This window comes from Adiantum capillus-veneris, chromosome 30, assembly GCF_014529385.1.
Source record: "Adiantum capillus-veneris isolate H3 chromosome 30, ASM1452938v2, whole genome shotgun sequence".
NCBI classification, from domain to species: domain Eukaryota; kingdom Viridiplantae; phylum Streptophyta; class Polypodiopsida; order Polypodiales; family Pteridaceae; genus Adiantum; species Adiantum capillus-veneris.
This window is the reverse complement of record NC_140960.1, coordinates 83,803,449-83,827,547: the sequence shown is the minus strand read 5'-3', so window position 1 is coordinate 83,827,547 and position 24,099 is coordinate 83,803,449. Positions and strand designations below refer to the sequence as shown.

Here is a 24,099-nt window from a genome sequence, read left to right as displayed (position 1 = left end):
GATCTCGTAATGCTTGAAAGACCTGAAGCAGATGATCTCTGTGTTCTGCCTCATTCTTGGAGAAAACAATGATATCGTCAAAGAAAGTGCCAACAAATAGCTTGTACTCTCGAAACATCCTGTCCATCATCCGGTTAAATGTCGCAGGAGCATTGGTTAAGCCAAAAGGCATCACCAAAACCTCAAATAACCCAAAAGTTGTACGAAAAGCTGTCTTGTAGACGTCTCCCGGCGCGATTCTGATCTGATGATATCCACTCTTCAAATCAATCCTGCTAAAGCACGAGGATCCCTGTAATCTGTCGAGTATATCATCGATCCTAGAATCGGAAATCTGTTCTTGATGGTGATTTTGTTGAGAGCTCTATAATCGATGCACATTCTCCAAGATCCGTCTTTCTTCAAAACCAACAACACTGGAGAGCAATACGGTGAAGTACTAGGCTGGACAAGACCCTTTTCCAAGAGGTCGTTCACTTGGTTCATAATCTCTTCATGCTGTGCTCGGCTCATACGGTAAGGTGGCCGGTTCGGTGGTGTGCTTCCAGGTATCAGATCAATGGTATGATCTTCAGGACGAGAAGGTGGTAACTCGCCTGGTAGGCCCTCTGAGAAGCAATTGGCGTGAGAGTGGGGAAAATCTTGGCGTTCTTTATCAAGTTTAGACATATTTGTCCTATCCTTATGAGTCAGTTCTTTCATGAAGGTCGAGTAAACAAACAGACTGGATTTCATTAATTTAGAAATGGAGTTCTGCCCTTCTCTGTAGTCAATGTCGCTTTCCTCGCCCGATAATTGACCACGGCGTTGTTCTTGTGGTACCAGGGAATCCCTAAGAGAACATCACAACCTTCCAAAGGCATTATGAAAAAGTCCTCATGCCCCAAATACCCCTGACAAAGCAACCGAAGTTTGCCAATGACAGGTGTAATGGCTACGTCCCTGCCGGGTGTCACTAGAACAGCCTCTGCAAGTGGTCCCATGTGATCTCGAGCCGCGCCGCCAATTCCGGTGAAATGAAGTTGGCCTTGGCTCCTCCATCAAAGAAGATCAGGGCCTCTTGATCTTTCACTTTGCCCCAAGCTCTGCAAAGTTCTGTACTCTCGTCCATGGTGTTGGGATCGGTACCCACACAATCTGGAACCAGTCCTGTTTTCATCTTGCCTTTTCTTCCACGTTCCTCAGCTGCTCTCGAACTCTCAGGCCTGTTGTCGTCCTTGTCATTGTGTTCTTTCTGTGCCTTTTTAGGGCACTTCGCGGAGATATGTCCATGTTCCCCGCATCCAAAGCACTTCCCCTCCTTGATGAAGCGAGGTCTCTCCTGAGGAGTAAGCTTGGGTCGTGCATCCTTCTTTTCTGAATTGCTCTTTCTGTTCTACTTTCATTCGCTGAAGTCTGTTCGGCTCATTGTGTCATGACCTGATCGGTGGGGTAGGTCAGACTGCCAGAGTGAATGGCAAAGCCCCGTTTCGCATGACTCATCAACTCCTGAATAGAAGCTGATTTCTGTTCCAAGTAGTGATCTCGGATCTATATGGGTAGACCCAAGGTGAACCGCTCAATGTGTTCTTTGAACGAGATCTTCTTGAATGAAGAGGCGGGTAGAAAAGAGCTCCAGAATCTCTCACAGTAAGCATCCACTATATCTCTCTTGGTCATCCGAAGGTGGTTCCAAGCAGCTCGTATATCGCATTCATACTCTTGCATCAGCCAAGAAGAAATAAAAAGCTTCTTAAATTTCAGCCATTTAACTGGCGCAGTCTTGTTTAAAAGAAGTGCGGACCACCAAGTTCAAGCATTCCCCTTAAAATAAGAGGCAGCTCTCCGAATCTTGGAGTGCTCTTAGTAGCGTCCTCCCGCGAAAGCGATGTCAAACTGCTGTATAGAAAAAGCCTTCGAAGCATCTTTATATCCTGAAAAAGTGTCAAATTTGATCGACTGTCCACCTTCCTTAAACTCTCGAACTTTCTTGCTTTTATCTTCCAGAAAGTCGTACTGGTTGGCTTTATAAAAATTCTTCTTGTTCGCATAAAAGTCGCCGTCATTAGAGTCTAAAATGTCTGTAGACGAGTCCTCTGTAGAACTGTCACTCAACTGGGCGAGATTTAGACTTCTTTGCCTTTTTCTTGCCCTTTCCGAAGCGTTGTTTCTTGCTTCGCTTTTTGCCTTTTCTGTCTTCTTCGCTTGAATCTGAAGAGCTAGAAGAACTGTCAGAAGAAGAAGAACTGGGTACTCCTTCAAATCGAACACGCTTCTTTTGTTTCTTTGCCTTATCAAATGTCGACTGACGACCCAAAGAACCCGGGAAGTCAGTGCCTTTCTTCTTCTCTTTGCCATGCTTTTTGGCTGTCACAAGGCGGGCACCACGTGCCAATAGAAAAGAATAGACTGAACAACTTTAAGCACTTCAAATAACAATTGAAAGAGAGAGACGACACGCGACATGGAGTGGCGGAATTCCACCCCAGAAAGTATTGGCCCCAAACCTTGGTGCACCTTTCGGTATTTCTTTATATTGCATCAACACAGTACAAGCCGGTACTCCAGACTCTGCACCTTCTCCTGGAAGCATGCCAAAGAATGAGCCCTAACCTCATATTTAAAGGCCCTTGGCCTAAAAAGCAATTACAGTGAAAAGCCTTCAAGCTTAAAAGCATTTGGTCCAAAAGCAAAGCCAAAAAGCTGCCAGCGTAAATCACGGAAATCTGTATAGCCTGCCACGTCATCAGCTAGCGCAATTTTCGGAAATCTCCTTGCTGCCCTTAGGGTTAGGGTTAGGGTTTCTGCAGTTTTAGGGTTTGGGTTTCCAGAATTAGGGTTTGCAGGTTTTAGGGTTAGGGTTTCCAGAATTAGGGTTTCAGCAGTTAGGGTTTTTGGCAGAAATTAGGGTTAGGGTTTCTGCTCTCGAGCAACCACGTCATCACTTTGTGACAGTTTAGGCCCCTCGGCCACATCTGTAAGTTGGCTCCATTCTTTAGGCTTTGACACGTCAGCAGTTTGTTACATCTCCCCTTCTTGAAAGAGAGTAATCGTCCGCGATTACAACATATCTGCAAAACAACTCAAGTTAGCTCAAAAATTTCTGAGGGACATTCCGAGGGACAATCAGTTTGCTCTTTTTATTAAGGAGTTAGCTTCTCCTTTCTGCTCTTTTGATCAAGGAGTTAGCTTCTCCTCTCGGCTGTTTTGATCAAGGAGTTAGCTTCTCCTTTCGTCCAGATCGGAACTCTTGATATTCCGGCGTAGTAAAATTAACCATCACACCCAGACCGTATTGATCTTCCACGGGTGTCTTGATGCACTAAAATTACATACCCAGGCAATCTCATCCAATTAGGAATATTGAGTAATTGGCACATCACAATGCAACACAAATGCTTACATATGCATGTTACAAGACACAACAAACAGCACCGTTGAGCACTCCCCCGAGACAAACGGTCTGCGGTATGAAGCTACTCAACGACTACCTCGTCGCTCCCTCCGCAAATAACTAAAAAGGTCCGGGCCATGAGCTCAGAGGACTGTACAACCAAACGCTCCCCAGACCGCAGCTTGGGTCGCTCGGATGTTCAAGCATACAACCAAACGCTCCCTAGGCATCGGCCTGCGTCGTTCGGAGATTTTCTAGCATACAACGGAACTCTCCCTAGGCATCGGCCTGTGTCGTTCCGAGGTTTTCAAACATACAACGGACGCTCCCCAGGCATCGGCCTACGTCGTTCCGAGGTTTTCAAACATGCAACGGAACGCTCCCTGGGCAGCGGCCTGCGTCATTTCGAGGTCAAACAATACCAAAACAATATTTCTCACTTCTCTAACCGGGAGTAAAATCACCAATCATTGAAACCAGTATTGAAACAAGAGTCAAACATTTCAAATCGGCACCAAGACAGGTTCAAAACAGATACCATCCATTTCAAACAAATTTCAAACAGGATCACCAAACAAGTTCTCAAACAGATTTCAAACTTGAAAAAAGCAATCTCAACATTTGTCGAGCTCGTAAAGTCGACTGACTTTCCATCCTGAAACCTGCACCAAAAATTAGGGTTAGGTTCCTTCCATGAGGTCGTAGCGGAGCACAACATGGTCCATCAGCTCTTGGACAGAGAGTGTTTTCGTTGGTGGCGATGGTAGTCCCAAGATAGCAATCGCACTGGACCTCCAAGGTCATCTGATCGTGAAGAGGCATCTACTGAGAGATGTCGAGAAATTTCAAGTTATAATCTGCTAGGGTTTCCATGGCAAGCATTTCAGGATACCCCACTCTGCCAGAAGTTGCACTCCGAAGGAAGATGTCAGAAACCATATAACTTTGGGCAATTTTTTTTTCCTTGAAAGCTTGCCAAGTACTTGGAGTATGCTGCTTGGTAGCTGTAGAGACATCAACATCTGCATGACACTGCTTCTGAGAAAAACAGTGACTTGAAACAAATCTAGATCCTTCTCTTGCAAGTGATATTAATTGGCTTATGCCCTGTAAGACATGAGCGGTGAAGATGGGAGCGCGCCCGATGCGCGTCCAGGTTAGAGGCCGAAGATATACCTCAAATAACATTCCAATAGTTCTGTCTCCTCTTTTGTAGGATTGGTATGTTTTCAAAAAAGCACATGCCTGATGCTCTGATACCACTGTCACAAGGCGGGCACCACGTGCCAATAGAAAAGAATAGACTGAACAACTTTAAGCACTTCAAATAACAACTGAAAGAGAGAGACGACACGCGACACGGAGTGGCATAATTCCACCCCAGAAAGTATTGGCCCCAAACCTTGGCGTCCCTTTCGGTATTTCTTTATATTGCATCAACACAGTACAAGCCGGTACTCCAGACTCTGCACCTTCTCCTGCACCTTCTCCTGGAAGCATGCCAGAGAATGAGCCCTAACCTCATATTTAAAGGCCCTTGGCCTAAAAAGCAATTACAGTGAAAAGCCTTCAAGCTTAAAAGCATTTGGTCCAAAAGCAAAGCCAAAAAGCTGCCAACGTAAATCACGGAAATCTGTATAGCCTGCCACGTCATTAGCTAGTGCAATTTTCAGAAATCTCCCTGCTACCCTTAGGGTTAGGGTTAGGGTTTCTGCAGTTTTAGGGTTAGGGTTTCCAGAATTAGGGTTTCAGCAGTTAGGGCTTTTGGCAGAAATTAGGGTTAGGGTTTTTGCTCTTGGGAAACCACGTCATCACTTTGTGACAGTTTAGGCCCCTCGGCCACATCTGTTGGCTCCATTCTTTAGGCTTTGACACGTCAGCAGTTTGTTACATTGGCTTTGTTCTGCGCGTCAAAAAGCTGAGCAATTCGTACATCAACCACCTCTTCTAATTCCTTCTCTGAATATTGCTTGTGAGCAGAAGGTTTCGTGAGAGCGGGTTTCGGGGGTGGTGGTGTGGTTTTCTGCCACTGCTCGTGCACTTCCTGAAAAGAAGTCTCGCTCATATATTTGCCAATTTTGGGTCCTTTGCAAAACTGAGCATCATCTTTGTTGCATCGCCGATCAATTGACGACGCTTCATCTCTCGTTGCTCCGCCTGAGTAGGTCGAGGTGGGCCATATACTCTGCCGGAATCTTCGTTGTGATCCTTGCCCGCATCTCCGGATGCAGAGGGAGTCGACTGATCCTTACGTGAAGCTATAGGTGCTGCGGAAAAAAATTTGGGGATCGGATTTCCCGTAGAAGAGAAATCGGCGGTGCTCTGATACCACTGTAAAGGACTTGGACACTCCAGGTCAAGAATCAATCACAACTGCACCAAATAACCACTTCAAAACAGTTCACAGTTCACAATAGATTTGCACTGGCCCGGTGGAGTTTTGTGCCTAGAGATATTGGCCCCAAAGACTGGCGCCCCTTTCGGTATTTCTTTATGTATTAATCAGTGTTCAAAGTACAAGAGTGGAACGGGTCTCACTCTCAGACTCTGCGTCCAGATGCTCTGCAGAGTGGGAGCCCAAACCACTTATTTAATGTTTACAAGGGATGCCAAAAGCAAAGCCCCGAAAAGCTTCAAATCAAAAGCCTAAATAAAAGCAAAGGCTCTCTCCTCTCTCAAACTCTCTTGAGTTTTTAAAATAAAGCAAGGGATTCTCTCTCTTTCTATCTCAATTTGCGTAGAGCAAAAAGATGCTTTTCCCAGCGCAAAATCCGGAAAGTTCCATATGGTGCCACGTCATCATGTCAGCGCTTTTTCCGAGATTCAGTCTGCTGCCCTTTAAGGGTTAGGGTTAGGGTTAGGGTTTTTGCTGTTTTTAGGGTTTCTGGCAGATTTTAGGGTTTGCAGGTTTTAGGGTTAGGGTTTCCAGAATTAGGGTTTTCAGCAGCAGTCAGGGTTAGGGTTTCGCGCATGCTCTCGGGCAGACACGTCATCACTTTGTGACACTGGACCCAAACATTTGTCTTTCATTGTCTGCTCCTATTCAACCCAATGTTATAAACTTATGGTAGAAGTTTTCCGCACCATGTGCCATGGCTAATGAAACTCCTTCATCGAGATTCCTAGGCTATTGTCGTTGCTAGGAATTTGTGTGACCAATTCAATCACTTTTGTGGAGATATCCTCTCATGTAACGCAAATTGGATCTTTACTATCACCCATCTGTGTGTACTGGTCCTAATTCTTTAAGCACCGGGGTCAAGTTGGATATCTTTTTGGGGCTCAAGGACCGGAATCAAGCCTTTACAATTTCTTCAGAACTTCGATGTAGTCTTTGGGAATGGCAATTATATGGAACATTACAAGTTTGTGAGAGTTGCTGGATTAGAGGGAATGCTTTACATCGGTGGAGTGCCTTGATTGTGCTAGATGCACCTAAGACCTGGCAAGACTTATAATATTATCCACCTACATATTTGAGCTTGATATACAATGCCCGGAACAAACTGGCTACGTACCCTAAGGAGACAATGAAGGACTATAGTGAAGTATTGGGTCGCTTTTCCTACCGGCTTTACTATGCGAGGACCTTGGGCTATATTCGCCGAAACAAGAAGATCAAAGCCTCTACTAGACAAGAACATTGATAATGCAGCAATAGGATATCATATGATGGAAGGCAAACTTTGGTTTGTCTTAGAGAATGCTGAAACAAAACCTTCTGATGATGATGGAAGGAACGTAGCAATATCCCATCAGCATCTCAACATCTAGGACCATTGTATCAGCATTTGTGCAATCTAAAGAAAATACCTCTCTAGCGATAGAGAGGGGGGCCCTTGGAGGGGGGTTTGTCAAAGTCGACGATGCAGAAGCGTAGAGACCAAGGGGAGTGAGAACGAGAGAGAGAGAGAGAGAGAGAGAGAGAGAGAGAGAGAGAGAGAGAGAGAGAGAGAGAGAGAGAGAGAGTCTCCTGAACCAATCAACCATTGGCAATGAATAACTGAATGTGTATACAATGGAGGCAAGGGGTTGCTTATATAGCAACCTTAGTAAATTGCCCGACCCAATACTTCGGCAAATAAGTAAATTAATTACCTAAAAGCCAAACTAAATAATGGGATCACATTGGGCAGTCCACTTGAGATGCCAAAACTCTTAACACCCTCTCTATAGCTCATCGTGGACATCAATAGTGAGACCAAGTCGATGAAGAAGCTACCATGGACACCCCAGTAGTGGCCATCAACTGGATACACGTCGGTGTTGCTCTCCTCAACTTTGTACCTGAAAGTAATGCCATCTTGAGCATCGGTTGCCTTTGTAGAAACTTTGAACTGTAGACCACACTACGTCCAATAATCCCCATTCGTGAACTGTGAACACATAACGTCCAAAATATAAAACTCCAAGATAATGAACTATTGGAACATATCTTGTCCATGATCCGACCAATAACAATGAATTGGCGTGCCCATCCATAGTGTTTTAGACGGCTGATTGGTTCCCTGCCAGATGCATGTGCATTGAAATCCGACCTACAGGGTCCAAACACCCATAACTTGAACTTCAACACAAGGGTCCAAATTAATTGTAGGGAGCATTGCTTGCCCCTCTCTGCCACTCACAAGCCTCTCTCTGGGTGACACCTATCATTTGACTAGAAATCTGACGTCGAGGCCACTGTGGCTACCGCCACCTGTGCCATGCCGATCTCTGTGAAATCTTTATTACCGTAATCTCTGTTCAACTTGCCATTATCCTTGTCTTCCTGTGAGTTCATGCTTTTGCCTTTTGGCCTCAAACCCTCGAGCCAAACAAAGCTCGAGTCACATTCATGACAACTGTGATCGTACCTCGTGGGTTCGGAGGCAGCTAACTGAGTACTGGTACTGCCATCCTTGTCCAACTGACCTTTGCAGTTGTCCTCTAGTGAACTCCTCCATTTGCTTTTGACTTCACAAAATCGAGCCAAACAATTTGTCGGGTTCCTTGAGAACTGTGCCAGTGCATAGGCCGCTAACTGGATGATTGACGATCCGTTATCCATAGCTACTTGTTGCTTTTGGTCGTTGTCGTCGTGGGCGCTCGAGCAAGGGGAGGCCATTTTGAAGTTGCAAGAACTGGAAGTTTGCACTCCTCCTCGCACTCCAAGGGCCATCGTACTAATCCTAAGTAATTCGGTTTTGTTGCGCTGCACCGCACACAAGCGGTTACTGCTCCCAAGCCGCACAATGTTCGTGTGGGAGCCCTCAAACAAATCAAGGCTCCACACAATCCCGCTCCCAAAAGTGCTCCAAAATTGTCGTGACTCCGATGGCCCTCTCTTGGGTGCCGGGTCACCAAAGCAAGGGTCCTGTAACACCTTGCTGCCCGCCCGTTGCTTATGCCTTCACATTGCAGCGTTTTAGAACGTTGCTTCATAAAAAAATGCAAGCGATCAGGGGGGAGTTGGAGGTGGCGCCAAGGTGGCCAGGCGGCGTGCGTTTCAAAATGTAGACGGGAGGGGGCAGGGCGCAATCGTTAGGGCGTTAAGTGGCGGGGCCGCTGGCGTCTCAAAACACAAACTCAAGGGGGCGAGTCAGCTTCTGATAGGGGACGCTGGGGGCAGCGTTTTAAAACGCTGCCGCCAGAGTAGGGGGGGAACTTCAACACTGTGGGGCCGCCAAGGGAGCCTCTCAAAACGTTGCCGATGGGGAAGGTCCGCCAATGTTTTTGCAACGCTTCTTGCCGAGAGGTCCAAGTGCTACCGCCACTCCTCTTCTCTTCTTCAAGGCTGCTCCTCCACGCAAGGGGCTTCAAGCACGAGTTACACCAAGAAGCTGTGATACCATGTCAAAGTCGACGATGCAAAAGCGTAGAGACCAAGGAGAGAGAGAGAGAGAGAGAGAGAGAGAGAGAGAGAGAGAGAGAGAGAGAGAGAGAGAGAGAGAGAGAGAGAGAGAGAGTCTCTCCTGAACCAATCAACCTTGGCAATGAATAACTGAATGTGTATACAATGGAGGCAAGGGGTTGCTTATATAGCAACCTCAGTAAATTGCCCTACCCAATACTTTGACAAATAAGTCAAATAAATACCTAAAAGCCAAACTAAATAATGGGATCACATTGGGCAGTTCACTTGAGATGTCAAAACTCTAATAGGGTTTGGGAACCATCTGTTGTTAGTCTTCTTCTCTCTCTATCACTCATAGAGCCTTCACTCACAATACCATTCTCTCTTCTTTCTCTAGTCTATTGCACATCTCACATGAGGTAAATGAACCCCCTCAAGCAGTAAAAGGAACCGTGAGCACACACTAAGCACTCATCTTGAGCATTCACCATCAATCACTTCGCGTTGCACATTATATATCGGTATTAGAGCTCTTTGGCAATGTTCGATATCATCATCACTCAAGAAAAGACCCTAAAACCTCTCTTAGATTATTTTGTCAAAGAATTGTTGCATCCTTGCCCTGGACTTAGTAGAAACTCCCACCCTTAGTCCATCACGCATCGAGCACGCTCCCATCTGTCTCAAGGGTCATTAAGCCATAAAAGGACCACATACATTTTTTTGCTTGTTTGAGATTTCATGTAACATAAGACCACTTGGGTGTGTTGATCTCTTTAATCTATGTTTTTGAAGAGTGGCAGGTAACCCAAAAAAGAAGCCTCCCCTTGTTCCTCTTTTCCACTCATTGAGAGTGGACCTTGCACATTGCGGCAGGACAATCGACGTGAGGTGGGAAAAAGCAACTTTGGTTTGAGCAGAAGGCCGCCAAGGGGTGCATCGGTAGGAAGGAGTTGAGCTTGCGTAAGAGAAAAATTTTCTTAAACGTAGATTCCAAGCAGTATCGAGTACCAAGAACTCCAAGTACCCAAGTACCCCAAGCACGAAGAACCCCAAGTATCCCAAGTACCCAAGTATCCGAACTACCCCAGAACCCCAAGTACCCCAAGTACTCAGTGCATGGTGATCACTAGAAGCGGGATGAATACTTTGCATGAAGGTGATGAAAGTGGAAGAAGTCCTTACACCAGGAGGACCATTTTTGGATCCTCCACTGCTCCCATCTACGCCACAGATTGCATTGAATTCTATGTAGGGTTTGGTAAAGTCTATGATAGAACAAGAGGCTCAACGGACCGCCGTGGAAAGGGAACATGAAGCTCAACATGTAGGTGCTGAAGAAAGGAGGGTAGCTATGGAGACATGAAGCTCAACGCATAGCGGCTGAAGAAAAGAGGGTAGCTATGGAGCTAGAGTGTGAGGCGCTGCGAGATCAACGCATGTAAGACTTGGTCTTGCACGTGCTCTCCTCGAAGAGCGACCCAACCAAGGAGGCCCACGAGTCATCCCAAAGACCAGGTATAGGCGACGACTCCAACAATCCAGTTACTGAAAAGTTGTTAGTATGATGGTAAGATGGATGCATCTCTAATTCATTCGGTACGAAAAATGGTAAGAATCATAGCACCTCTCCTTCTCAATCTTTCACTACACTTGGAGCACAGAACTCTTCACCTAATAGTGATAATAATGCTGTAATCAGGAGAGCAGTAAGCAATTGCTTCTTGCCATGTCTATATTGGTGTATGGTAGTTTCATTCATGTTCTATTTTTGATCACTTCACTAATACGTCTTGCATTATACATAGTGCTAAGCCAAAACAACCAAGTTGGGCTAAGTTTTCTGGCGTTCCTTTTGGTAGACCATTAATTTCTATGAAAATTTCTAATCGTGAAACTTTGTAATCAGGAGAGTAGTAAGCAATTGCTTCTTTTCATGTCTATATTGGTGGTATAACATTGTTTCATTTATGTTCTTTTTTGATGACTATGCAGGTATTGGGGAGCGCAAACACAAAGGTCATTACAGAATTTTGAGATTGGAGGAGCAAGAGAGCGTATGCCAGATCCGATAGTGCAAGCATTTGGGATTTTGAAGAAGTGTGCAGCTAAGGTTTTTTGTTTTCTTCTATACATTCATCTATTGATATGAGAAACTGTTTATCTCGCTTATTATGCCCTCATATACACACTCTCAAACCCCAATTCGACTTTGCTAACTATTTTTCAAGTTGTACTTGTAGCAAGTGCCCCCTTAGGCATGCATGCCTTTGTACTTTGAAAGGTTTCAGGTTAGAAAACTTGCAAGAACTCTTTGATAGACAAATGAATCTGCTTTAAGAGCAATCATCTTTTTGTATTTGTCTTTGCTACCACTCCCTTGACATTTAGAGCAGTACATAGTATTTTCTCAAGCGAAGTGAAGTTTTTTTAATAAAAATTTCGCGACGCTCGCATTTTCTAGGAATGGTGTGGTGTGAGGCACTTTGATGGAAATTGTTCCTGTAGTGGCTAGATGGAATGTGATTGCCATCCTTTAGCTGGTGATTCCTCGTGAGGCCTTGGTACATTATGTCACATTGATAAATTCTTGGTAGCGAGGTTATAATTGGTAATGTGCACATCAAAGACTCTGAAGGAATGAAGAGAGGAGAGTAGATAGAGGACACAAATTCTGACAGAGAGGGGAAGAGTGAGAGAGAATGACCCAAGAGCAATAACTCAATAACCCAAGAGAATGCTGATTGAAGTGGATAATGAGAATTGGGGGCAGGGGTTCCCTTACATACGAGATCGGTGACTTAGAGCTCTAGAAACAAGGGACACCCTAGTTTAGGGATGACTAGCTGTAAAAAAGTAATCCTGAACAAAGTAGTAATGAACATCATTTTGCTTGGTCCATCCACGAATAACAGCATTATGTACTAGAGGAATATTACTCTGAGAATCCGAATAAATAGTGGTAGGAAATATAGGTGCACTGGCAAGATGACTTTATTTTTTGTAAAAACAGGGGGTTGGTCCTCATGAAGATCCTTCTTTGAATATCCAAGTGGTAAATGCTCCCACGTATGATCAACCTTAATAGAAGACATCCCAGCCATCGTAGCCTCTTTCTAACCAGGGTGAGACATAACCTTCTCTACAGAATCTGGTTCATCCACTTGTGCCACTTTTTGTGCCAAAAAAATAAAAATTAAAAGAAAAATAAATCTGGTTCATCCACTTGTGACAGATTCACCTGCTGTAAACTACAAGGCACGCAACAAGTAGAACCCTGCTCATGAATGATGGAATCCGAGATACCAGAATCTCGAAAGCCCACCTAGGAGAAACCTTGGGCTTTGCATGTGTGTTAGAGGATATTGGAGTAGGAGGGCTACTATCTTTGCAGCATTTCCTTTACAAACGCTGTACTACACAAATTGTGTGGGGCTAAGTTATTTCAAAAAAGGCTTTTAATTGTCTGACAATCATGATGAAGTTTGGCTATTGTTTTATCAGTTTTATAAGTGGCTTTGTTGCACATAGGTGAATGCAACTTATGGTCTTGATCCAAAAATAGCAAATGCCATAGCAGAGGCTGCTCAAGAAGTTGCAGAGGGCAGGCTCAATGATCATTTCCCTCTGGTTGTTTGGCAGACAGGAAGTGGTACTCAATCCAACATGAATGCAAATGAGGTGGGTGTGGTTATTTTAGTTTTCTGGTGTAAAGTTTTGAGTTTTCTTCAGGTTGGCAGCAGTTGCAAGCATCAAATTTCAGTACTTGTTAGATCTGAAGACATTCTATTTTCTTAGGTGATTGCAAATCGTGCAGCTGAAATTCTCGGAAAGCGAATTGGGGATAAAGCTGTTCACCCCAACGATCATGTGAATATGAGCCAATCTTCTAACGATACTTTCCCAACGGTACAAATTTTAAACTTATGTGACGTGTAACCTGCAGTGTTAATTTATCCACAGGGTCATGTTAAACCAAACAGGGCTCCTTGTTCAACTCCACATTTTGGTTTAGGTATACATTAGGATGACCTTTCACTGTGACATGGACACATGGGTAAGCAGAATAGAAAGAATTGGTACGGGACATTATGATTGTGTTCTTGGTTTCATTGGCATTGGTGTGTACCTCCACTTGATTGTCACAGGAAATGAGGGTAATAGGGACCCAGAACGTGAGGACACCATCTAGAATGCATTCCCTGCACTTACCTAAAAGAGGGCAGGTTCCCCATAAGGGAACGCATTTCTTGCATGGAGGGAACATATTCTTTGTGGGGAAGGTGACAGGGAACACTTATTTCTTTTTGTACAAAATTTTGAAGGTAGCAACAGGGGCTACATTAATGATGAGATATTGCAAGCTTCAGTTTTTGCTAGCTTCATCCAAGTAACTCTCACAAGCATGTCTCTAAGAAAAGTACTGTGCAGCTAGGGTAGCTACACTGTCTTTTACTAACATATGGCAAAATACATCAAAGTTGCAAGCTCTTCCCATACTAATTCCCCTTCCCCATTCTTGTGTCCCTTTCCCCGGTCCCTGTTTTTGTTTACCCCTCTATTCCCCTTCCCTCTGTCTGGCTGAAAACGCTGTGGATGAAGCTTGCTGAAAAACGCTGATGAAGCTTGCTGAAAACGCTGGAAGGTCTTGCTGGGGGGGCGGCGGGGGGGGGCGGGGGGTTCTTGTTGTGGAAGAAGCGCTAGAGGGCCCGCTGCAAGATTTGCCTGTGCTCTCTTTGATTCTCCTGCTTCTGAGTGACTGTCAGGTTTCTTTTATATTTCCTTAGCAATTTGCCCTACCTACTTTTCCAACAAAAGTCACTTATTAATAAATAAGTGAAAAATGTATATTTTGGGAAAAAGGGTTCTATGCTCTGTAAAATGCTGATGATGGGTACTGAATGCCATGCTAATGATTATGCTGTGTTCTATCAAAGGATATGCAACTAATCTAAGTGCCTGGACATGCACGGCCTGCTCACAGGCTCACAAAGGTGCCAGAACACTTCCTAGACTGACCTGAACCCTAGACCTGAGATAGCTTGTCCACATGCACATAGGGTTAGATGTGCACGTGACATAAGTTGCCGCATTTGAAACCACCTTGCCAATGCATTAGTCATGCAAAGGAAAGTGCAATCCAACTGTTAATGCTCTAAGCAAAGGAAAGGGCAATCCAGATTGGTAATCCCAGTTCCCTCTTGAATAACAGGCCTGGAGTTCAAGACTTGTTGGGTAGATCTTTGAAGTCTCTTGGGATTGTCCCTACGATGCTGAAACTTCTATTCTTCTTCTTCTATCTGATTCGCTGAAGTGCAATCCTGAAAAGTAGATATAGTTATGAGGAGTTTGGAGATCCCTTTCGACGGGAGGTTGCTTGTAGCCTTGAAGCCCCATGTGTACTTGTCTACGGAGGATTGCTTTGCGACGTTGGAGTGTCTTGACGATGGCACCGAAGAAGAAGAATGTTGAAGAGAGTTCTCATGCAAAAGAAGAAGTCTACGTAGATACAAGAGATGACGCTTTGGAATACTGTGATGACTATGAAGAGAGCTCACCTGGAGGTACAGTTGCAGAATTAGGATCCTTTGCAATCATAGTCCATGAAGGATCACATTGAGAAGATGCAGTTGGTGATTCCTCGGGCAAGGGAGCCAATCTCGTCGGAAGATATGGCTATTAGTTTGATGACGCATTTGAGTCCCGAGTATAGTGTTTTCTGTTCAACCTTAATTGCTTTATGGAGGACCAGAGATTTGCCATGGGACGAGCTTGTCATCATGGTGTTGGATTAGGATTTTAAGCTTTTAGACATGATGAAGAAGCTTCAAGATGCCACCCTCTTGTTGAAGCGAGAAAATTTCCCAAAATCACGTGAGATGCAATTGGTGTTTCCTTAGGCAAGGGAGCCGATCTCGTCGGCAGATATGGCTATATCTTGATGACGCATTTGAGTCCCGAGTATAGTGCTTTCTATTCAACCTTACTCGCTTTATGGAGGACCGGGGATTTGCATGGGAGGAGCTGCCCTCATGGTGTTGGATTAGGATTTTAAGCTTTTGGACGTGATGAAGAAGCTTCAAGATGCCACCCTCTCGTTGAAGCGAGAAGATTTCCCAAAATCAGGAATGTAAGAGTAGGAGCTGAAGGATTGAAGACTTTGGATAGACTGGAATAGAGTGATGGGATTTCTCTCTCCCCGTTTGTTGTGATTCTCTTCAATAGTAAATTCTAATTGTGGCCACTAGCACATTTCTGGTGGGATTGTCTTACTTTTTCTCCTTGTCAGAACTGTCTTGTGTGAGCATTTAATATTCAGCTTACTGTATTTTTTGCAAAGAGTTGGAACTTTTTGACAAGATTTTGGCCCTGCCACTTCTTGCATCGTGACATCTAGAAAAACACTCTTTACATCTTAAGTAGGATGCTCTCATACAAGCCTATCCTGTCCAGAGATTTTACTTTTCATGCCTTAACTGGGAGTCTTGTAACACACATTAGAAGAGCTTCTTGCAGGTTGGTGGCACACATGTGAACGTATGCCAGGAGTAGTTTTCATACAGAGATGCACTATGGGATCAAGAGAGGAATAGACTGCCTTGTGAAAACAGGGTTGGCCTATTGAGGAGAGATGGGAGTTCCATGTTCTTGTGGCTCTTCCTCATGGAGCGTAATAGACATAGAGAGCATTCTGTATGACATCGTCCAAATAAACCGTCACATCCACAAGGCAATGTAAACAGCTCATGAGTCTGTTGCTTGTCTTATAGCATTAGGCACTGGACTTAGGACGTTGTGATTGGAAAGGAAATGTCTAGTTTTACTGAGCTTCACAATTATCTGTAAGAGCCAGGCTGTGCTTTTTCATGGGTGCTTTTGGTTTAATGCCCCAATGTAAGTAATCTTTTTGCAGGTTATGCATATTGCTGCTGCAATAGAAATAAACAGAAGGCTCCTCCCCAAGCTGGAGGGCTTACATGAAGCTTTAGCTGCAAAGGTACTCCATTGTTTACTATTAGAAGTGAGCTTTGCTTCATTGAACCAGTTTTTGCAGGGCATGGTGTAACTGCTGGAATTGTTCCTAGGCAGAAGCATTTAAGGACATTGTAAAGATTGGCCGCACACATCTACAGGATGCTGTTCCTTTGACTCTTGGACAAGAATTTAGTGGCTATTTCACACAGGTATTTTTTGGCTGCTTCCCATGTTTTATCGCAATGGTTAAAGTAAGAAGTGACTTAAAGCTTGATGTTTATTCACTGAATGTATTTGAAGAATAAGTTCTCCCATGGTATCTTTCAAAGCAGCTGACAATTCAGATAGTCCTCCAAGCTCTCTCTCTCTCTCTCTCTCTCTGATTGCAGGAGATAATATCTGATTTAGTTCACTCCACCATTGGGGTGAAATAGGGCTGCCCATTGTCTGCTACTATATTTGGTATGTATGTTGATGAGGTGTTTGATTACATTGACAGAGAGGGTGATAGAGGTGCCCGGCTGGCAGGGACGTGGATCCCATTGTTGTTATATGCTGATGATATTGTGTTGATCTCTGACTCACCAGAGGGTAGCAGCGAGAGTTGGATGCATCACACAGTTTTGCAGTGGATAGTGGATTGTCTGTGAACCTTGGTAAAACCAAGTTATGGTGTTTAACACAACACCACAGTGGATCGGGAGATCAACACCGACTTTCACATATGGTCAGGAGATTGTAGAGTATACAGATGCATACACTTACCTTGGGGTTGTCTTCACTGGGCCGAGGTTTTCTTTGGGGAGAGTAGCAGAGACTAGACTGACTAGAGCTTATGTGGCCTTGGGAGGCTTGGAGAGAATATGTTCGCAGGTTCAATTCCCGGAACCTTGGACAAAGTTATGGCTCTTTGATACTTTAGTAGCCTCAGCTATGTTGTATGGGGTGCAGATATGGGGACCTTCTGTAGGCCAGGTTGATTGGAGATGTATGGAGAGGCCCTTGATATCTATAATCTCTCGACTGATCAGAGCCAAGTCCTCTGTACCCCACGCTATCATTCGAGCAGAGCTAGTGCCCCTCCTATGGATATTCAGGTGCTTACCAAATTAGTCTCCTTTGTACATAGCTTGTGGGATACTACTAGAGACAGATATGCTCGAGTCTTCCAGACAGTTAGCTCTTTAGGGGGACACTTCATGCTGGTATGCACAGATGACATCATGGTTTCAGATGCATGGCTTCACCATGGACAGGCTGCTCCCTTTCGAGTACTCTCTTCAGGCACCCTCGATGTCTCTTACACGGGTGGAGATTACTAGACTCATTCGTCAGGACCTGATCCAGCTGGATACCAGGAGGACATGGATAGAACTGCCACAGGTTGAGCACGAAGATGGCTTTCTATAGAGAGTATCTTCTCCACCTCACAGGAGATGGGTTTGTGATTCGACCCAGCTACATGGACACACATATGTCTCATGGTTTGCAGTGTGCCATTGGTTGGATACGCACATCCTCACATCAGCTGGAGAGTGAGACTGGTAGATTCAGAGGGATACTAGCAGACAACGGATATGCCGCTTATGCCAGCTAGAGCCAGAGATAGAGCTACATTACATATACTATTGCACAGTGTACTATGAGATACGGGGCCGTTTATATTGCTTATTCAGAGAGGGTTTCGGTCCTATATCTACTTGAGCTACACAAATATAGAGACACTTTACTGGGGAGAGCCAGAGAGAGACAGTCCCAAAGACAGATTACAGATTTCTTTTCACTAGATATGGGACAGCCAGAGGAGCAGCCATCACTGCAGATCTCGGACCACACTCATTCGACCACTACCGGCACTCTCATTGACCGAGCATTGGAGCTATGAAGATCCAGACGGCCACGATTGAGGAGAGGGGCTTTACAGAGCATCGACAGAGACTACATCAGAGGATTCGAGCCGTACTCTCTCGACATCCAGAGTGCAGATGAGGATGGATTCTAGTAGTAGTAGTATTTTTGTTCTAGTACTTTTGTACCCAGACATGGTATCGGATTCACTATTTTGTAACAGATTGGACTCATAGGTCATTTTGGCCTTTTGAAGACGTTAATATAACATTTCATTTCATTTCATCTCTCTCTCTCTCTCTCTCTCTCTCTCTCTCTCTCTCTCTCTCTCTCACGCACACGGACACGCACGCACGCGCGCGCGCACGCACACACACACACACACACACATCCGTTCCAATACTCCTTGGATGCACCCTCCCTATCTCTCACACGGACAAAGATCACTAGACGCATATGTTAGGATTTGATTCAGCTAGATACCAAGAGCACATGATAGAGTCGACACATGAGTTGGACACAAAGATGGCTTTCTATAGAGAGCATCTTTTCTAATTAAGAGAGGATGGATATGTGATCAAACTTGCCTATATGGACACTCATTTATCTAGTCAGATATGATGTGCTATTGGTCAGATGCGTACATCATCGCATCAGTTAGAGATTGAGACTGGCTTATTTAGGAGAGTACAAGCGGAGGCCAGGATTTGTCAATTGTGTTATATAGAGCCATAGATAGAGTTACATCACATTTGTCACTGTCCAGTATACTATGAGATACGAGGCCACTTTCGTTGTCTATTCAAAGAGGGCTTTGGACCATTGGCTAGAGTCGTGAGATATTAGGATCAGAGATGCCTTGGGTTGTTTTTGCTAAAGCTGCGCAGGCACAGGGAGAGTCTCTTGAGGAGATCAGGTAGTGGGAGACATTCATTATGACTGCTTCTTAGAGCAGGGACTCGGCAGTCAGACGAGCAAGATTCACAGCAAATTCAGAGCCCACTCATACCAGAGGTATATCCGTCGAGAGAGCCATTGAACTCGGTAGAGCTAGACGCCCACGTCTACGAGGACGACCACGACATCGACGGAGGCTCCATCAAAGGATCATGACTATTCTAGCATGACATGGGAGACGTCCAGTACGACTATTTACAGAGGCGGACATTGACGATACTCTTCAGCGACCGATGCAATACTTTCTCGGACAACGCCCGATACCGGGCATCCTCGGGCATTGATGATGATGATGATGATTTTAGTTTTCACTTTACTTCATTTTTATTTTGTACCTAGACATTGTGTTAGATCCACCAAGATTGTATCAGTTTGGTCTCATAGGTCATTTTGGCCTTTTGAAGACGTTTGATATAACAATTTATTTCATTTAATTTCACCATGATGTAACTCTTTGGTCTCATAGGTCATTTTGGCCTTTAGAAGGCATAAACATTTCATTTCATTTCTTCTTCTTCTTCTTCTTCTCTCTCTCTCTCTCTCTCTCTCTCTCTCTCTCTCTCTCTCTTTCCTCCCCCCCCCCCAAATGGGTTTGGACTCTCACTGTTTTTAGGGTTTCGTCACCTCTTTTTTGCTGTTTTTAGGGTTTCGTCATTGTTTTTTTACTGTTTTTAGGGTTTTGAAAGTGTGTTTTGGCTGTTTTCTAGGGTTTCGAAACTGTTTTTTTACTGTTTTTAAGGGTTTTGCCACTGTTTTTTGCTGTTTTTTAGGGTTTCAAATATGTGTTTTGCTGTTTTTTAAAGTTTCGAAGCTGATTTTCTCTGTTTTTAAGGGGTTTCACAATCGTTTCTTGCTATTTTCTAGAGTTTCTTGCATTTTTTTGGTTATTTTAGTCTCTCTCTCTCTCTCTCTCTCTCTCTCTCTCTCTCTCTCTCATGGTCTCCCTCCATTGGACTACCCATTGACCCCCTTTCACATGGCCTCTCCAGTGGCTATAGCCCGCCTCCCTCTCAACATGAAGTTCTCGATTACCAACAAGCAGATATCAACACTTGAAGTTGAAGTGAAGGAGTGGAAGAAAGAGATGGAGGCAACCTTTCTTCAAAAGATGGAGGAATGGAAAGAGGAAACGAAGAACCTATGCGAAAGGATTTCTCGTGTCGAAGAGCAAGCGGCTTCACAAGAAGCCACAATCCGAACTCTCCAAGGTGAACTTCTTGTAGCAAAAAGTGGGCGGCTCGAGGAAGGCGAGATTCAGTCGTCCATGATGGAAGAATTGAATACCATGAGAGAAGAAATATGGGTTATCAAGGAAGATGAGGAGAAGAAGTCATGGGCAAGCGGTCATCTCTGCAACACAAAAGAAAGTAGAAGAGGCCGAAAAATGGATTGAGGTCACCAAGAAAGGGAAAGGTAAGGAAGCTCCTTGTACACCCACTCTTATAAACATGACCCTCGAAGAGGAACAAAGGAGGAGGATGCGGGCTCTACATGTGAGGGTAACCGGCCTCAAGGACATAAACAATGTGGAAAAAGAGGTCACAATCCTCACATCCATGATGGGGGTGGACAAGCCTTCACACACAAAGGCATGTAGAGTGGGTAAGAAGAGTGATGGCTCGGGAGAATCTTCAAAAGAGAGCTCTCATACTATGCTTCCCCTCCTCGGAAGAGGAGAAGCAATTTCTGAAAAAGAGGCCTACTCTCAAGAAGACAAGTATTTTCTTTGGTGATGATCTCACTCTCTCACAGCTTGCGCATATGAGAGAGGTAATGCCAGAGATTACTGTAGCAAGGGAAAAGGGAAAGACGTCCTATTATAGAGATGGTCGGGTGGTGATTGTAGAGCGGCGCTCTACATGACGATGTGAGACCTATGGGACCACACTGAAGATGGCTACTTGGAATTGTAATGGATCTATGAGGTTGGATGTTGGTGCCTTTGAGGACAGTTTCAGAGAGAGGGACATTGTTTTCTTCTCAGAGACTCATCAGGCCCCTGGACTGCTTATGCCACATGTGGTCGGATACAGATGGGAGACAGCCCACAGGACGGTCGCGAGATCTGAGCATGGGAGTAGAGGTTCAGGAGGAGTAGCACTGCTATTTAGGGAGGAGTTACAGCCACTACTACATATTGTACGGAGAGATGATCATGCTGTATACATGTGGGTGAGGTTGAGAGCTGACACAGGCCGATTTCTATACATTGCCATATGTTACTGTCCCCCTACTACGTCAGTATATGCTGCATCCAGAGGACAATCGCCTTTCTCTATACTAGATGATGATATATGGGAGTTTTCTAGGGATGGTGATATCATCCTCCTAGGGGACTTCAATGCCCGAACGGGCAACTCTCAGACAGTCTTCTATGACACTTCAGATGAGATGCTTAGAGAGCTGGATGTGGGTGACTTGGGGCTTGACAGATGCTCACATAATAGAGAGCAGACGGAGTATGGGAGATACCTCACGGAGATGACAACCACACTTGGGTCAGCCATACTTAATGGTTTACAGCGATTTCCTGGAACAGCCGGCTTCACATGCTTTCCACACAGACATGGGGCCAGTACAATGGACTATGTTATGGTACAGCGGAGCTTTATTCCTTGTATTCTGGATTTCATAGTGGGAGCCAGACCAGTGGGTGTAGCAGTGGATCATGCTCTTTTGACATTGTCCGTTTCATTTCAGTATAGTACAGCCTAGACATCAGGAGGTAGGACACATACCCGTTATACATTTACACGAGAGACTGACTCGGTTTAACGGAGGAGATCTATAGTGGTCTATGCACAGCTAGTCCTGGTCTCTCAGTGGAGGAGTGCACCACTTTACTGACTGAGACACTGCATCAGAGGCATACCCACACACTCAGCAGGGTCGGAGGTGACATTGTGGGAGCATGCCCCAGAATAGTTGGTATGATGAGGAGTGCAGAGAGATGAGAGCCCAGCTCCAGAGAGATATTCTTTTAGGAGTCATCACTTACAAACAGTCTCATATTGCTTCCCGACGCCTTGTGCGACGGAAGAAACGAGCTTATTTGGCCCAGATGGAGCGAGACTTGTATCAGCTGTTCTTGAGTAGAGACTTAGGAGAGGCATGGCGATTCTTTCATGAGCACTCCCCTCCCCCAGTGATCACTTCTCCTGATGTGTGGGGTTAGTATGCGACATCGTTATATACAGTTCCTGGACAGGACCCCCGTCTAGATCCTATAGAGCCATGCACACCTACCAACACCTTCTTTACCATTGAGATGGTAAAGAGAGCCCTTGACAAGATGAGGACCAGCAGGGCATATCATCTAGTAGCAAAGCACTTTATACATGCTAGAGATATGCTGGTAGAGGTTCTTGCAGTGTTGTTCAATTGTGCCATGTGTGAGGGTTACTTGAGACTTGGAGGTTGTCTACTATTGTGCCTATCTTCAAGGTAGGTGATCCTACAGAGCCTGGGAATTACCGCACTATTATGGTTGGGCACACATTGGCACGGTTGTATGCATCCATTCTTGAGCAGCAGTTGAATAATTGGGCAGAGGGTGAGGGTGTATGAGCAAAGGGCCAGGCCGGTTTAAGGAGGGGTTTCTCCACTCTTGATCATATTCTGACACTTAGAGCCATCATTGAGGAGGGCAGGTCACATGGGAGACGGATTTATTGTAGCTTTGTGGATTTCCGCAAAGCATTTGACATGGTACCGAGAGCTCGATTGATGCGTAGACTGCAAGAGATGGGGGTGCCCATAGTGTTGATTTGGGGGATCATGGCTCTATACAGATCAGTGATGGGACATGTAAGCACCCTGGAGGAGATGTCTGATTTAGTTCACTCCACCATTGGGGTGAAACGGGGTTGCCCATTGTCTCCTACTCTATTTGGTATGTACGTTGATGAGGTGTCTGATTACATTGATAGAGAGGGTGATAGAGGTGCTTGGCTGGCAGGGACGTAGATCCCATTGTTGTTATATGCTCATGATATTGTGTTTATCTCTGACTCACCAGAGGGTATGCAGCGACAATTGGATGCATTACACAGTTTTGCAGAGGATAGTGGATTGTCTGTAAACCTTGGTAAAACCAAGGTTATGGTGTTTAACACCACATCATAGTGGATCAGGAGATCAGCACCGACTTTCACATATGGTCAGGAGATTGTAGAGTATACAGATGCATAAACTTACCTTGGGGGTGTCTTCACTGGGCCGAGGTTTTCTTTGGGGAGAGCAACAGAGACTAGACCGACTAGAGCTTATACGGCCTTGGGAGGCTTAGAGAGGATGTGTTCGCATGTTCAGTTCCACGAACCTCGGACAAAGTTATGGCTCTTTGATACTTTAATAGCCTCAGCTATGTTGTATGCGGTGCAGATATGGGGACCTTCTGTAGGCCAAGATGGTTGGAGACGTATGGAGAGGTCCTTGGTATCTATGATCTATTGACTGATCAAAGCCAAGGCCTCCGTACCCCACTCTATCATTCGAGCAAAGCTAGCTGCCCCTCTTATGGAGATTGAGGCGCTTACCAGATCAGTTTCCTTTGTGCACAGCTTGTGGGACACTACTAGAGACAGATATGCTAGACTGGCCCTTGAGTCTTCCAGACAGTTAGCTCTTTAGGGGGACACCTCATGCTGGTATGCACAGATGACATCATGGTTTCAGATGCATGGCTTCACCATGGACAGGCTGCCCCCTTTCAAGTACTCTCTTCAGACACCCTCGATGTCTCTTACACGGGTGGAGATTACTAGACTCATTCGTTAGGACCTGATCCAATTGAATACCAGGAGGACGTGGATAGAGCCGCCACAGGAGTTGGGTACGAAGATGGATTTCTATAGAGAGCATCTTATCCACCTCACAGGAGATGGGTTTGTGATTCGACCCAGCTACATGGATACACATATGTCTCATGGTTTGGGGTGTGCCATTGGTCAGATACGCACATCCTCACATCAGCTGGAGATGAGCTGGAGATTGAGACTGGTAGATTCAGAGGGATACCAGCAGACAACAGGATATGCCGTTTATGCCAGCTAGAGCCAGAGACAGAGCTACATTACATATGTCATTGCACAGTGTACTATGAGATTCG

General features: G+C 45.0%; 1 protein-coding gene across 1 annotated transcript in view; it reads left to right on the top strand.

Moving 5' to 3' along the window:
- The window catches only part of LOC147418314 (fumarate hydratase 1, mitochondrial-like), a 35,888-nt gene that overhangs the window by 5,701 nt on the left and 6,088 nt on the right, over window positions 1-24,099 (top strand). Inside the window, exons 2-6 of the mRNA XM_086507419.1 lie at window positions 11,205-11,322; window positions 12,741-12,890; window positions 13,008-13,118; window positions 16,123-16,206; window positions 16,295-16,393. Of these exons, the coding sequence (XP_086363545.1) occupies window positions 11,205-11,322; window positions 12,741-12,890; window positions 13,008-13,118; window positions 16,123-16,206; window positions 16,295-16,393 (562 nt within the window). The remainder of the gene's footprint in view (window positions 1-11,204; window positions 11,323-12,740; window positions 12,891-13,007; window positions 13,119-16,122; window positions 16,207-16,294; window positions 16,394-24,099) is intronic.